At 39.8% G+C, this 15,171-nt stretch overlaps 1 protein-coding gene across 5 annotated transcripts in view; it reads left to right on the forward strand.

Annotated features, from left to right (window-relative positions):
- Window positions 1-15,171, forward strand: part of RTN4IP1 (reticulon 4 interacting protein 1) — a 40,592-nt gene that overhangs the window by 14,982 nt on the left and 10,439 nt on the right. For 2 of the 5 annotated variants that reach the window (XR_012622580.1, XM_074819413.1), the window contains exons 1-8: window positions 114-384; window positions 2,015-2,166; window positions 2,965-3,033; window positions 3,278-3,402; window positions 9,520-9,568; window positions 11,095-11,231; window positions 13,400-13,583; window positions 14,931-15,023. Coding sequence is in view for 4 of the 5 variants with exons in the window: in XM_074819413.1 (XP_074675514.1) it covers window positions 129-384; window positions 2,015-2,166; window positions 2,965-3,033; window positions 3,278-3,402; window positions 9,520-9,568; window positions 11,095-11,231; window positions 13,400-13,583; window positions 14,931-15,023 (1,065 nt within the window). In the remaining variant the exon portion in view is untranslated. Of the gene's footprint in view, window positions 1-113; window positions 385-2,014; window positions 2,167-2,964; window positions 3,034-3,277; window positions 3,403-9,519; window positions 9,569-11,094; window positions 11,232-13,399; window positions 13,584-14,930; window positions 15,024-15,171 lie in introns of those variants that run through there. The other 3 variants (XM_074819416.1, XM_074819415.1, XM_074819414.1) reach the window with 3 other exon arrangements.

Consider the following 15,171-nt stretch of genomic DNA (forward strand, 5'->3'; position numbering starts at 1 on the left):
CGAGGGAGGAGGGCAGGTCGCGCCGGGCCTGCGGGGCTGAGCGCGGAGGCGAGCGGGCAGCGCCGCGTCCCAGCCCGACCCCGCGGGGCGCCGGCTGCGCGGCCCGGCCTGGCCCGGCTGCCCCGGCCATGCTGGCGCGGGGGGCGGCGAGCGGGCGGGCGCTGCACGGGGCGGCGCGGGCGGGCGGGCGGCCGCCGGTGCGCGGCTTCCGCGCCTCTCCGCGGGCGCGGTCCGTCATGCCCTCCTGGGTCATAGACCGGTACGGCCGCAACGACGTGCTGCGCTTCACCAGGGACATGGTGTTCCCCATCATACACTTCCCGAACGAGGTCATCATTAAGGTTCACGCTGCAAGCCTGAACCCCATCGACCTTAGCATGAGAAGTAAGTGCCGAGCCCCAGCGGCCGGGGCCAGGCTGGCGCGATGGCAGAGGGTGCGCTCGGGTTGCGCCTTCCACATGTCCCCGGGCGTCCAAAACCGTACAGACACTGTCACCTGCCGGCCCCCGTGGACGCCGGTCTCGGCAGTGTCAAGAGGGCGGCCCGAAAGCACGTTCTGCCCTGAACCCTGTGGGAAACCGCCTCTTCAAAACTCAAGTTCTTAGAGAAGAACGGTACAAAGAGCCATTGCCTTTCTGAAGACAAGTGTGTGTGTTGGGGGAGTGAGCTTTTAATCTAAGTGACTCGTTACTGTCCTCCGCAGGCTTGCAGCTCCCGCATCAGCTTCCCTTTGTTAGTAGCATAACTATGGTGGGGTGTATTTCCTGGCCTTCTCCCCGCATCCCCACCATCTGGGTGGTGGCACTATCTTGACCAAGAGACTGGCCCTTCCAAGGAGCAGCATTTCCCCTGAGAGGTGCTGGATTTTCCTGTCCCTTTGAGGTGAATGGGGCCGAAGGTCAGAGTTGCTGCAAAGTTGGCACATGCCACCTAATCCAAAGCATGTTGTCTGTTGTCATGCCTTTTCTTCCTGAATTGGCATCTGGGTACCTGCTGTCACCTTGCCCAGGAAATCTGTATCTGTCACTGACCAACTCTTTGTATTTGATGCATTTAATCAATTTTTTTCCTCAGTCTCAAGGTTTGAAACACAAGAAGGAAGTTACAGTAGTAATAGTCCTTACATTTCGTGTTGAGAAGTGATCTTGCATATCAAATCAGATTCAGTAGCACCTGCAGAGATATCTGCAGGAAGTGTGCCTACAGAGCTGTAATTCGTGGTTTGGGTCTCTAATAAATGAATTTTTAAAAATCTTTGTATAAAGTCACGGGTTTGATTATGGGATGTTTGCTGTCAGAGGATTCCTGTTGAATGACCCACTTGAACTGCTGGGGTGCAACTAGTATTCTGAGTCAGTGTAAAAGTATTTCAAAAAAACTACATTTTCATCCTGCTTTTGAGGCGCCTGCTTTTGTGTCTGTTTCTTTTCAGTATTAAAACACTTTCTAGCATAATAGGGTACCTAAGCAGACTTGTCCAAACACTTGAAAGGGCGTACATTCCCGAACGCAGACTCTTTTTTAGGCTGAGCAGTTATTAGATGGGTAATTCTGAGAGTTCACGGCATTTAGCTATTGCTTAGTGAATAGAAGTTCAGGTTACTCATCTTAGGATATGTGCATTAATATTTTTTACAATGATATTCATGTTGCTTTTTACAATACTTTATTTGAAAAGACAAATGGAAAGCTTGGAGTTCTTTTGGATTTGTAGCTACATGATGCACTTGGAAAATGGAGCATTTCCAGCAGACTTATTAGAATTTCTGTCAGTGTTATCACATACTAAATATTTTTATAATGGAGAGCCATTTCATGGACTAATAAGCAAGAATGATATTTGCTTTTTATTTATAAAATCTGTAAAAGTATAAAATACTGCAGATTTTTTTCATGCTTAAGTTATAACACATATGAGGCACATGAGGTACAGACAATGCTTTCTAATTGGAATTGTCCAGTTAATAAATGAAAACTCAGTACAGTATGTCATGGTCAATTTCATGTTTTGCAGGTGGTTATGGTGCAACTGCATTAAATATGAAGCGGGATCCCCTGAAACTCAAAAGCATGGACACTGAATTTCCACTAACACTTGGTCGAGATGTCTCTGGTATTATTATGGAATGTGGACTGAGTGTGTCTTATTTCAAACCTGGAGATGAGGTGATACCACCAATCTCTTTTTTCTTCTGAAATATATAGTTAAGATATAACATGAGATGTTCAGCTTTTGTTTTCCTCTTGAGAAAATGTTTTTCTTTATGTTGTTGCACTCTGAATGAGGACTGTGTGGCAGTAGATTCCTAGAATGCTTTGTTCTCTACCTTTTTTCTCTGAAAAACATGGTCTTTCCCAGACTTACTTCTGCAAGTTAATTTCCCTTCTGTTCTTTAATTTTTGGTCCATTTCAGTGGTAGCAAGAGAGCAGTTTATTTGATTATAAGTGCACACTCAATATACTGCTTCATTTTTGACCAAAGATAGAATTCTGACAGGAAGGGATTAGTTGTTTTTTTCCTTGAGTAACATAGTTAGCATAGGAACTCTGGCATAACCCAAGAACCATTTCGTGAGTCCCCACATAAATACTGGTATTGTTTGCTTTCACCTTCACCAGTTGCTTTCACATTTCACCAGTTCTAGGGTAGCAAATTCTGATCCCTCCTTGCCCCATCCCCTCCAATCTGGGCTTTTCTGGCATGGAAGTAGTTTGGGTTTTTTTGAAAAATTATGTCTTATACACTGTATAGTAAAATTTGTTTACATAGCTCTGCCATCCTTCATTTACTTGGTCTTTGGCGGGTTTTTTTGTGAAAAGAGTAAGCTAAACTGGTTTCTGATAAGCAATAGTGAAGATATTCTTCAAATTGAAGAGAAGACTAATGAAGAAAACTCCTCTGTTGTAGGTACAATCATGTGCAAAGTCACAAAAATTGATAGTTGTTTTCTGTTTGGTTTTAGGTGTGGGCAGCAATTCCTCCGTGGAAACAGGGCACTCTGTCAGAGTTTGTGGTAGCTAGTGGAAATGAGGTAAACCTTCAAAAATGTGGCTAACAGGCAAAACCCCAAAATTGTAGACTGGCTTTTTTTTCCTTCGGTATCTTAAGTAACTGTCTATTTCTTGATTCTTGGATTGATTTAGACTCCAGCTAGTTACAAAGTTAGTTGACAATGTGGAATACACAATCTGCCATTCAGCAAAGCTTGTTGAACTTGAATTTCAGTGTTGCATAGGATCTGCTGTGTAACTTAGACACGATTGATTTTCTTTCAGGTGTCTTTTAAGCCAAAGTGTCTCAGTCACACAGAAGCTGCCTCTTTACCGTATGTAGGTCTCACAGCCTGGTCTGCGGTTAACCAAGTCGGAGGACTGAACAGAAGTAATTGTAGTGGGAAAAGGTAAGTAAATAGTTCTGGTGCTAAAACTTAGTGTTCCATTTTTATACTGATTAGCTGCTTCTAAGCCATGTCCAACAGTGATGAAGACATTTGCAAAGACCAGCTGGCCTGAGGATGCTAGGTTCAATTACACAACTGCTGAGAGAGAGGCTTCTTTAGAGGGAGACAAGGACCCTGCCTGAAGTGTACCTAGTCACTTGCTGCTTGCTTCCTTTATACAGTGACTGTAGTCACCAGTCACCAGACAGGTAGTCCAATGTGTATCTTATGTGTAGGACTATATAGAGAATTTAAGGATGGTGTCTCTAGGAATTTATAGAGACTGTCTTTCTGTCTGCTTAGGACAGCTATCCAAATGTAATATCCGTTCTCTCAGTTATTTTGGCAACTCACAAAAAGCCCTCTCAACCACAGAGGTGTGGTCCACTCATTTTCTGCATGCATGGGCCATTTGGAACAGACTAGTTTTCCAACTCTTTAGAAAAAAATGAGCAGATGACTGGGTCTCCTTTGACCTATAGGCCAGAACTTTGATCAGGTCAGGAACGCAGAAGAGAAGAGGAAAACGTGCAAGACAAGCAGCCAAATTAAATAGAAAAATTGGCTTTGTTTATCAACCTGTTAATCTGACAATGGCAGATGGAGGACAGAAGAGGAAAAAATGCATTGTAAGATTGGAGCAGATAACATTTTTCTCCTGATAATTGGAATTTGCAGTTATTTTGGCCTTTGGATGTTCGTGTAAATAGATAGCAAAATGTTCAGAATGGAAAGAAGGGCAAAAGTAAAAATACTGGAATTGAAAAATAATCATTAAAATTACTATACTGCACCAAAAATTTAGGTCATAAAGTAATTACTGGGCAGTAGGAGTCTAGATGCCTGACCTCCTCTTATCTTGGATGCTACTGTAGCAGTGCAACACATTGCTAAAGACACTAGATTTATTGAAATTATTCACCCACAACTTTAGAAGATAATTGAGTGAGTCGTCGTTCATATGTCATGGTAAATTTCATCATGAAAATATCAAGTAATTGTTTGTTCTAAAGATAATGTTTTGAGAAAATGAAATTGCAAAATTTAAAGCAACTTCAGAAATGTCATTGAAATTAACTTCCAGCTAGTGATAAAATTCTAGATATATTGCTTTCCTTCAGTATTTAAACTTTTTTTATTATCTTAACTTTAACATGTAAATGGAATTAACCTAGAGCTATGTTGATAGGTTGGCCTTGTTTAATGTATCTTTCCAATCTTCAGGTAAGTGTTTATATTGTTAAAAGTGAAATTCAACCTGAATTTATATTGTGTCTTTACCATTTACTTTTATGTTCCCAATAAATACTTGATTACTCTGTCAGCAAAAAACATTTTATTGTACTTATAAAATTATTATATTTCCCATCTAGAAGTTTTGAGTTATAAAAACAGCAGAGAATGACTTCTGTGATGATAGCTTTTTTCCCCTGAAAAACTTCTTGTAGGAAAATACATAAAATGTATTGAAGGGGCTGTGCAAAAGTATATTCCATGAACTTCACATTACTTTCTCAAGGCAATAGTTTCAAAAGACAAGAATTTACATAATGTTTCTTAATTTCTTGAGATAATTTAGTATGCTTGGTAAGAAGTTACCTACATATGTGTTTTTATGTTGGTCTTTTTGTCTCCCGTAGGTGTATGTAAATAGCTATGTAGAAGGGTGTATATGTACATAAGAGTATGTCTTATTTTGAAAGAGCAGCTGTAGTCCTTGATGAAAGCTACTTCACTGATACTTTATTGCAGTGTTAAGACTTCTTAGAAACAGCGATATTTTTCTATTGGTGTGTGTTGTTTTCTTTGCCTCTTTAAGGTAGAAGGGTGGGCTAACCAGAAATACTCGCTAACAGTCCGACATCTGACTGTATGTTGATCTTACAGGAGTATCTGCTGCATCTGCACACACTTTCACAAATTTTGTTTTTAGAAGTTACCTGAAGTGTGATCACATTGTTCGTGATGTCTCCTGCTTCACTGTAACTCCAGTCATTTTATCCTTTTATCCTATATCACTGTAATTCATGTCAGTATTCTTGCACAAGCTAAAAGTGAATGTTCCTGTTATCCAAAATGTTCAGAATGGCTGTTGTTTTGAAGTTCTCTCTGGATAATACATGGAGAGCTTCTCATATGTGCCAGTGTCCTGTTTCAGTAGAAAGGGGATATGCTTGTTCAACAATAGCTGATAAATATCTTGCTTGCTGTATTCACAAAAAGCATGATAAAACCAAACCTGACAATTTGAGAAGTTCTTGAAAACATTTACATTAATATTAAGTAAAGGTCTTTCATATAAATACAGAGTCAATATTTTATACGTTTAAATATGCTGGGGAGAGATGCTGGATTCTGTTACTGTAAGCTACTAAATGTACGCTCCTGGTTTATATTGTTACAATGAAAATTTGAATGATACAATAGAATCATAGAATGGTTTGGGTTGGAAGGGACCTTAAAGATCATCTAGTTCCAACCCCCTGCCATGGGCAGGGACACCTTCCACTAGACCAGGTTGCTCAAAGCCCCATCCAGCCTGGCCTTGAACACTTCCAGGGAGGGGGCATCCCCAGCTTCTCTGGGCAACCTGTTCTGGTGTCTCACCACTGTCACAGTGAAGAATTTATTCCTTATATCTAATCTAAATCTACCCTCTTTCAGTTTAAAACCATTACTCCTTGTCCTATCACTACACTCCCTGATGAAGGGTCCCTCCCCATCTTTCCTGTGGGCCCCCTTGAAGTACTGAAAGGCTGCTACAAGGTCTCCCTGGAGCCTTCTCTTCTCCAGGCTGAACAACCCCAGCTATCTCAGCCTGTCCTCATAGGGGAGGTGCTCCAGCCCCCTGATCATCTTTGTGGCCTCTGGACCCTGCTCGAGCAGGTCCATGTCCTTCTTATGTTGTGGTCCCCAGAGCTGGACACAGGACTCCAGGTGGGGTCTCACAAGAGCAGAGTAGAGAGGGAGAATCACCTCCCTTGACCTGCTGGCCACACTTCTCGATGCAGCTCAGGATACAGTTGGCTTTCTGCACATTGTTGGCTCATAGTTTTCCATCTGCTAATACCCCCAAGTCCTTCTCCTCAGGGCAGCTCTCAATCCACTCATTGCCCAGCCTGTATTTGTACTTGGGATTGCCTCGACCTGTGTGCAGGACCTTGCACTTGGCCTTGTTCAACTTCATGAGGTTTGCACAGGCCCACCTCTCCAGCCTGTCAAGGTCCCTCTGGATGGCATCTCCCTTCCCTCCAGTGTGTCGACCACACCATGCAGCTTGGTGTTGTTGGCAGACTTGCTGAGGGTGCACTCAATCCCACTGTCCATGTCTCCCATATAATACCCCAAGAAAATATTTTTTCAAAGTCTGTGTGATATTTCATCATTTTATTTGTTGAGAAGTAGAAAGTGAGTGTAAGTTGTAAAACTTCTTGATAGGGTACATGCTTCTTGATACAGGAATAAATCTCTTGGGGATATTTTGTTGGCATAATCAAATGGAATTTGTTTTTTTACATGTATCTAAAATCTATATATTTATTCAATAAATATAATATTTTTTTATTTGGCATGTAGCTGAGTCACTGAAAATTGTTAGTTGTTTATAATCTGGAGAAAATGTTAGTCTTTGATCTGTATACCCACTGCCCACACCCTGTGTCTTTTTGGGGGGCCAGACAGCTGAAACAGGTCCTGGCTCTCTGATGCTTGTTTTTGACCACACCATAGTTCCAAGCAGGGCCCAGGGAGAAGGACTAAACTCCCAAATCCCATGGTATGCTCATCTGCAGAGATCTGCTGACTCTTTGATCATTTGAACTGCTAGAGCCTCATATGGGGCTTGGTGAATGCTGGCTTGAATTATGTGCCTCTGTCAGAAGGGACCAAAGCCTAGAGTATGAATGTTTGTTTTGTTCTTTGAGAGATTTGGTTCTCTTGGATCTCTGTTCAGGTCAAATAATTCATTAGTGTGTTCCCTCGTGCACATGCTTGTATGCTTGTTTAGTCCTGAGCTCACCTTTGCACGAAACAGGTAGTTTCTCTGATACGTTTTCTCCTGGCTGTGTTTTCCTGAGGCAATGCAAACAAAGCTGTGCCTGCTTTGGCACTTTCTATGATCTGTAGTCCTTCAGTACTGTCCTAACAGGTCCTGCACCTTCAAACGCTTCCCCACTTTCTTGTGTTGTGCCAAACAACGTGTCTTGCTGTCCTCAGTGCTGTAAAAATGCTGATCTGTTGAGCTGTGGCACATGGATCTCTTGTGCAGATATAGTTTGTCTCTGAAGTGAAGATCGTTCTTGAAGTCACAATGCACAGAGAGAGTTTTAATAAATAGAAGGTTTGGTAGAAATAGACTACATAACACAAGAACAAACCAAATCTGGGAAGTATTTCTCCCTGAAGAATCTCAAGGGCTTTTATTGAAGGGGAAAATTAAAAAAAGTCCTAGCCAAGCAGCTCCCCAAAACTGAAAACTGAAAACGTTACCCAAATCCTTGAGAAAAATGTACATTTTAAAATGACAGCTTTCTCCAAAATAAGTAGTGGAAGAAATGCCCTTTAAGCAAGGAGTAAAATTGGAAAGGCAGGGTTTTTTTGAAAGGATTTAATTGTGACTGTCTTTTGTAAGGATAAGGATGGGTTTAACCCAGTATGTTGACTATAGCATCACTGAGCCCTTTCAAGTATAATCTGAATATGAATGTTGCTTCAGGCATTTGTTGTTAGAAGCATGGTTCTGAGCATGGTACTTTTTGGCAGATATAAAAGCTGCAGGCATTGTGGTTTTGAATTCTTAATCTGAATTTTGCAGCTTGGTTCAGTGCAATAGGAGGGAATGGAATCTGATCAGTTTCAAAAGAGGAAGCATTTTAAAATGGATACTGTGACCAAAGCCAAGTCTCTTTGGTTACTTCAAAGAATTTTTGTGAACTGAGACTCCAGATTGTGTTGTACAACTTTGCACTGTAAAAAGCAATTCCCTTCAACATCCAGCACAGTGAGATTTAAAACAGGAATGTCACCAGCTTCTGAAATTTTTCTGGCAAACAGAAGTTCTGAGAAACATGATGTTCCCCAATCCTGTGCCAAGACTTCATCTTGGATCTTCCTTTTGTCCTAGCATTAGCAAATGGGTCCAAAGTCCAAGCACTATTTGTAACTTCAGCAGCAAGGCTTTCTTACTAATTCACTTTCTGAAGTTTAGCTATTTAATAAAATATCTGGATGAAATTTTTGAACAGTGATTAGGCTGCTAGCAGTAAGGTTCTGACACAACTAAACTTTTATTCATTTTTATAAAATTTGGGGTAGTGTATTCAGTTAAAATTAACTCTCACTTGCTAATAATTTGGTAATATACTCTTTCATTTTCTTGCTTGTGTGCCAGTTTCTACAACCTGGCATTTACAGGGTCTTGTTGAGATGTACTGAACTAGAAAAATTCCGTTGCCTTTTTTCTAAAGAAAAAGGCAGATATTTTAATTTAAAAGGACTCAAACTTCTTTATGGTGAGACTACTTCATTGTATTTTTGTCTTTCTTTTAGATAAATATTATGCAATACGGGAAAATTATGTTTCATATATTCTGAAGTTCCCAGTCTCCCTAAATAATGTCATCCTAAACTACTTTTAGATAACAGCAGTTTGTGTAAAATGTTGGTGAATCAGATTGTATTCTTCAGGAGATACGACAGTGGAATCTGGGAGACAGAAAGACTCTTAATTGATTTTGTCCCAAACAAAGCAACTATGTGAAAGTGAGGACAGGGACGGGGTTTTGGGGTGTAAATGTTACTGCCTGACAGCTCCACTGCCTGGATTTAGTGGAAAGCACATATGAGGAAGTCTCTTCGGCTGTGCTGGGTTAATGCTCTTGGCACAGGAAACATGATCAGCAGTGTTAAGTCACATTATCAGCTATCTGAAGAGTTAATCACTACGTAACATTGAATGACAAATACCATCTTTTGCTTAAAACAATTTGGTGTCAGAGATGTATAAGAAGCATTAGAATACATAGTTACTATAGAGCTTATTTAAAGAACTATTTAATATATTTTAATTTTCTCTTACAGAGTATTAATATTAGGAGCTTCAGGAGGAGTTGGTACATTTGCTGTACAGGTAATATAAACCAGCATGCCCAGGATGCATCTTCAAACTATTCAATATGAAAAAAAAAATAATGGAAGGGAATTGAGGGAAGGAATAATGAAATAACAAGCTATTGATTGATCTGATTGATATTTCCAAAAATGAAGTATTTTCAGATTTATTGCTTTCCACTTGTTACGTTGTATTAGTTTAAAGTAGGAAGCAGGAACTTTCAAAGAAAGGAGTTGTGAGTGTAGGTAGTGAAAGATGGCATTTCACAGTTTGGGTGCAGGAAATCTCTAATTGGTGTAACTTGAAATAGGTAGCTGTTTTCATTACCTTTAAGTCAGCTCTGCTCCATAAATATGAAAAGAACTCGGTGTATGAGTAGAAAAACTGAAGAAGAATGTATCATCTACCATAACTGTTGCAAGTGGTCAAATGATAAGAGAGGCACCAGGCTTTTATGTGCAGTGTATGTAAGGCACAGTGGCTTAGATCAGCTTTCCCTCACTTTCTTACCCTGCTGCCCTTTTGTCTGTCTTCATTCCAGTAGCTCTAAACTTTGGAGAGTGAACGTGCTCTTTTATTGATCCATTAATTGTGGAACATCATGCTCTCATTTAATTGGGGGATTTTGATTCTAATTGGTGTCATGCTGAAACATCCTTGTGTTGAGAATATGAAAAAAATATAGAAGTTGGGTGATTGCATCACTGCATTCCGTGTTACTAGACCATAAACAGTGGTTTTAAAGAGGCTTACAGGAGAATTCTTAGTGGTATGCTATTTGCCCAATCTATGATAAAGCAGGTGGCTAAATTAGATCAATACAAAAGGCTGACCAGCCACTGATTAGTTGAGATTTCTACCTGATTAATCCTGAGTAAACTACATTAATTAATCTGGAATAAATGTAAAAATGATGACTGTGAATGAAAAATTAGATTACAAAAGAGATAGATAACTAGCAAAAATCCTTTACTTTGCTATACCTTTTGGAGTAGAAGGTAGCCTGACATCTTCCCTGTGGTAAATCAGAGATGACTTCTTTCTTTTTCTCGTTATTAATATTTAAGCTATTTACAGTGAGATAGATATATGAAATACTTAATGAGCGGGTAGGAATATAAAATATTTTAATTTTAAATACTTAAAAACATTTAATGGTTGATCTGGTGACAGTTTTGTAGATTGGTAACTTGGAGAGTACCTCTTGGTATACATTTAGCTGGCAGATTCAGATGGCAAACTGAGGATTTTATTTGAAGCCTTGTTTATCCTGAGACCTGATATCCATCAGTGACATTAAGAAACCACCCTCCTTCCTCCACACCAACTCCTCCCTTCCCAAAACTTCCTTAAATATTGATAAATTCTAACCATTGTTTGTGGGATATGTGACAGGTTATCCTGTGTTGGAACACAGTGTCCCCACTCCCCACTAAAGGTGCTCATTTATTATATAAATATAATGAGACTTTGGCTTTTTAAGTTGTTCTCAATGTTTCACTGAATTTTAAACTTTGGACTTCTTTTTTTATACTTGTTTTTAGCTAGTGAAGGCCTGGGGTGCTCACGTGACAGCAGTCTGTTCTCATGATGCCAGCACACTGATGAAAAAGCTTGGAGCAGATGATGTGATTGATTACAGATCTGGAAATCTGGAAGAGCAACTTAAAACATTACCCTTGTATGTGTTTGTGTTGCTTAATACTGAGATGAAGGAGTTGGCGCTCAGACCTTCTGCCTTTTGATTGCTTGACTCCAGTCTATCAGAACTCCCTCTTTTTTTTTTTTCCTCCCCATTTCTAAAGTGCTACTTTGTATAGCAAATTCATTGCGGCCCTTTGTGAATGCAGTTTGCCAAGGGAGTATCCAAAGCACAGATTTCATTGTAGGACTAAGCCAGTTAATTGGGCTTGTGGAGGCAAGCTCACTTTCACATGCTTCTCTTCAATGACTGTGATTTGAACAGTTTTGTCAGCTTCCATCCAAGGATCTTGGACCATTTACAAAGCATGAATAAATTAAAATAAGCCTCAGAAATCCTGTGTGAGGTTAGTAAATAGAAAAATTGATCTAGAGGAAAGAACTATGTCATGAAGCAGTTAAGTGACTTGCCTGAAGGTCTTTAGCCACTGTGCAACTCAACTGGGAGTAAATTTCTCTTCTGTAACATTGGGTACAGCTGCCTCTGATAAACAATCACACTTATCTTGTCACAGCAGTTATGTTTAAATGAGCTTGGGGGTTTTCTCTAGAACTGCAGTCTTTTTTGCTTTTGTAATCTTCCCATCTGTTTAGACTTAGCCTACTGTGACTTGTATTTGAATATGGTATTTACATTGTTCTTTTTAGCTAGATTGAGTTAACTTTCTGGGAAAGGAAATAGAAGCTGTTCAATCTATGACAGAATCTTACTGATAAATGTGCTAAGAAGGCACAGTTATCTGTGCCTTTTAACTATGGTGTTATTGACAGCAGACCTGAGGTCAACTGTGAAGGTGCTGGCACTGTCTGTATGAGCAGGATGTGCAGCAACTAACTTTGCAGTTTGCAAGCAGTGATAAATTTGCCTTGTGCAATTCAGCATCTTAAATGCTAAACACCCATTCTAGCAAGTGACCGTTTTTAGGAGGTATCAATGGCACTGTCCTAGGGTGCAGTTTTATGATATAGCTAAGCTCATCAGTCAAGTATACTGAGAGGGATGTTCCTGCTTCCCTCCCCTGTTCAGTTGTACTGACTCTTCAGACCCCATAGTGAGCTAGTTTCTCCTGGAGCATTAGCTCTCATGATTTTAATTTCTCTTGTTGGCAGCTAACTGTTAGGTTGATTGAACTTTAACATGAAATCACATCCTTGAATACAGACAGGAAAACTGCCTTTCCAGAGTTAAGAACTTTTCTATTTAATTTGCATAAAATATTTTCCCTCTTATTTGTAGGTTATTTAGATTAGATATATGTATATATACATATCTATTGCAATCTGGAGATTGCCAGAAATTTACAGATGAAAATGAGAATCTAACAGAATAGGTGCATAGTGCTTTGTTGCCCTATTCAGCCTTTACAGGCTCACATGCTGAGATACTGAGAAGGAACGCTGAAACTGTGGCTTGTTGCCAGAGGCTGCATGTACTTATTCCATGAGGGAAGGTTTTGGACCCTTTACATTGTTGGGTTCTACATCAAATAGGTAGATGCGAAGAAAATAGCTGCCAGTAGAGGTAAAATGGCACCCAAATAAATAAGGAGGTCAAAAAATACTTTTAGAAGTGAAACAGAGAATTGGGTCACAGAAAAGATGTGAGAAGATACAAGTTAGTATAGTAATTTTGTTTACATAACTTTGGCCACTGGTATTGACTTTCACATAAGTACAGCATGTACAGGAGATGTTCCTAGTCAGGGCATGAATCCAGACTAGTTTTTACATGCACATACCATATTGTTCAGTGCAACAACCAGACCTCAAGACTGTTCCAGTAGTCTTGTTGGGAGGACTGAAGAGCTAGAGCTCTAGAAGGCTTTAAGAAAGTAAAGAATGTAGTTGTGCATCTAAGAGCCTGCTTTTTTGGAGTCTAAGTGCAGTGTAAGTTATCTAAATAGCCTGTGTCTGCTTTGCAGTGAATGGGCAATAACTTGTAAATTTAACTCCCATTGTACAGTAAAGCTGGGATTAGCTGAAGTCTTGGGACTTTCTTGCCACTATCTTGCAGGCAGATTATTTTATTGCATTGCAGTGACTTATAAAAATGTAAACTATAGACAATTTCTGATAGGAATTAGCTTAATTATGATGAAATTATTTTTTCCATATCGTATTTTAAACCTGTTCTTTACATGTCTGCAGATTTGATTTCATCCTAGATAATGTTGGTGGATCAACTGAGAAGTGGGCTTTAGACCTCCTGAAGAAATGGTCAGGAGCAACATACGTTACCTTAGTGACACCTTTCCTGATCAATATGGACAAACTTGGAGTGGCTGATGGCATGTTACAAACAGGAGTCACTGTTGGTTCCAAAACTTTAAAGGTATTTGACAAAATCCTGTATTATGTCGTACTGTAATGGCTTCCTTTGTGGCTTGGATGCTAGTCATGGCTCATCTAGAGGCATCTGTTCCTCACTTAACATTAGGTGTACTTCAGATGCATTTTTATTCTTTCCTTCCTTCTTGCACTGAAAAAAATAAAATGTATTGGGGTGGTGCTGATTGGTGTATGTGGTAGTTTTGGGTGCTTTGAAGTTTTGATTCATTATTGTGCTTGTCATTGTGGCCTCTTCCATATGGCCTCCCTAGTGAGTCCTGCTGACAGCTAGTGTTTCATAGTAAACAGAGCAAATCCCTGCCTCATTGAAGTGAGGGTAATTTTGCTACTTGCTTTAGGCTGGTCAGGCTTTCTCTCAAAACATTGTTCCATGACTGATTTTCTTCATCCTATTCCAGCACCAGAGAGTAATAAAAGTGGTGGAGGGTGGCTAGAAAGTCTTTCATCTCTTTCATGTTCATGTGTCTGGATGGTGATACTGATTTTTCTGGTTTTCATGAGTGAATCTTAAAACATTCTGCCAGTGGCCAGATCAGTGAGGCTTTTTAGAACTTTTCTCTTTCTTCTCTCAACATGTGTACTTGCTCTCCAAATGAATGCTTTTCAAGCAGTTGCTATGGTATTCCTGTGATGGCATGGTTGAATGAGATTGTAAGTCCTGCACCAATACTTTCAAAGGAAAGTTCAAAAACAAAATAAAAAGGCTGGGATGAAATAATGTAGTATTATTTCTCAGTGTGCATGTTTCCATGATGAGGAGCATTGTACACCATGTATTAAAAATCATCTCCCTTTGGCAGATGATGGCTCTTATTCCTGTAATGACTTACTCAGAGGAGGTGCTCTTGACTTGTGCTTGTGAGATCTTCCCAAAGTGCTTTTCATGTGAACTGCCATCTGTCACTGGATAGTGATGACTTTGGCAGATGTGAGGATGGAAAATATAATCACTGACACTGAGGTGGAAGGTTCTAAATGTGACATTGCTGGGTTTATTTCACCCCCATTGTGAATCTGTGTAAACATATAGCACCATTTCTCTCTTACATAACAAATAATGCTGTTTCTAGCTGCAGAGACAAGGTGGTTGTTTTTCTGAACTAGCTGACTTGTGCAATTGGTCACAAAATTCACCCTGATCCTATTGTGGTAATACAACATCCCTGTCTGAACATTTAATCCACATGCTTAGGTGACATTTTTTTCAGACACTAGCATATAATTTCCATGTCTTTTCCTTAAGTTACTCTCTAGTGCTTCTGTCATTAATTTTAGTTCATCTTTCAGTTTCCTCTCATGACTTTTTAATATATTTGTGATTTTCTTGCAGCATCTCTTTAAAGGAGTCCATTATCGGTGGGCATTTTTTATGCCAAGTGGCACAAGTTTGGATGAAATAGCAGAACTAGTTGATTCTGGAAAGGTATGTCAGTAATGGTTATTTGGGTATTTGTGCTGAAACAGGTGCTGCTTTGACTCAAAAATGGTGTAGCTCACAATTAGGGAATAAAATGTTATGAGAGTCACAGTGAGGAAAACTAGTTAAGAATTAACTTGCTCCAATTTCTAAC

Source organism: Strix aluco, chromosome 3 (assembly GCF_031877795.1).
Source record: "Strix aluco isolate bStrAlu1 chromosome 3, bStrAlu1.hap1, whole genome shotgun sequence".
NCBI lineage: Eukaryota > Metazoa > Chordata > Aves > Strigiformes > Strigidae > Strix > Strix aluco.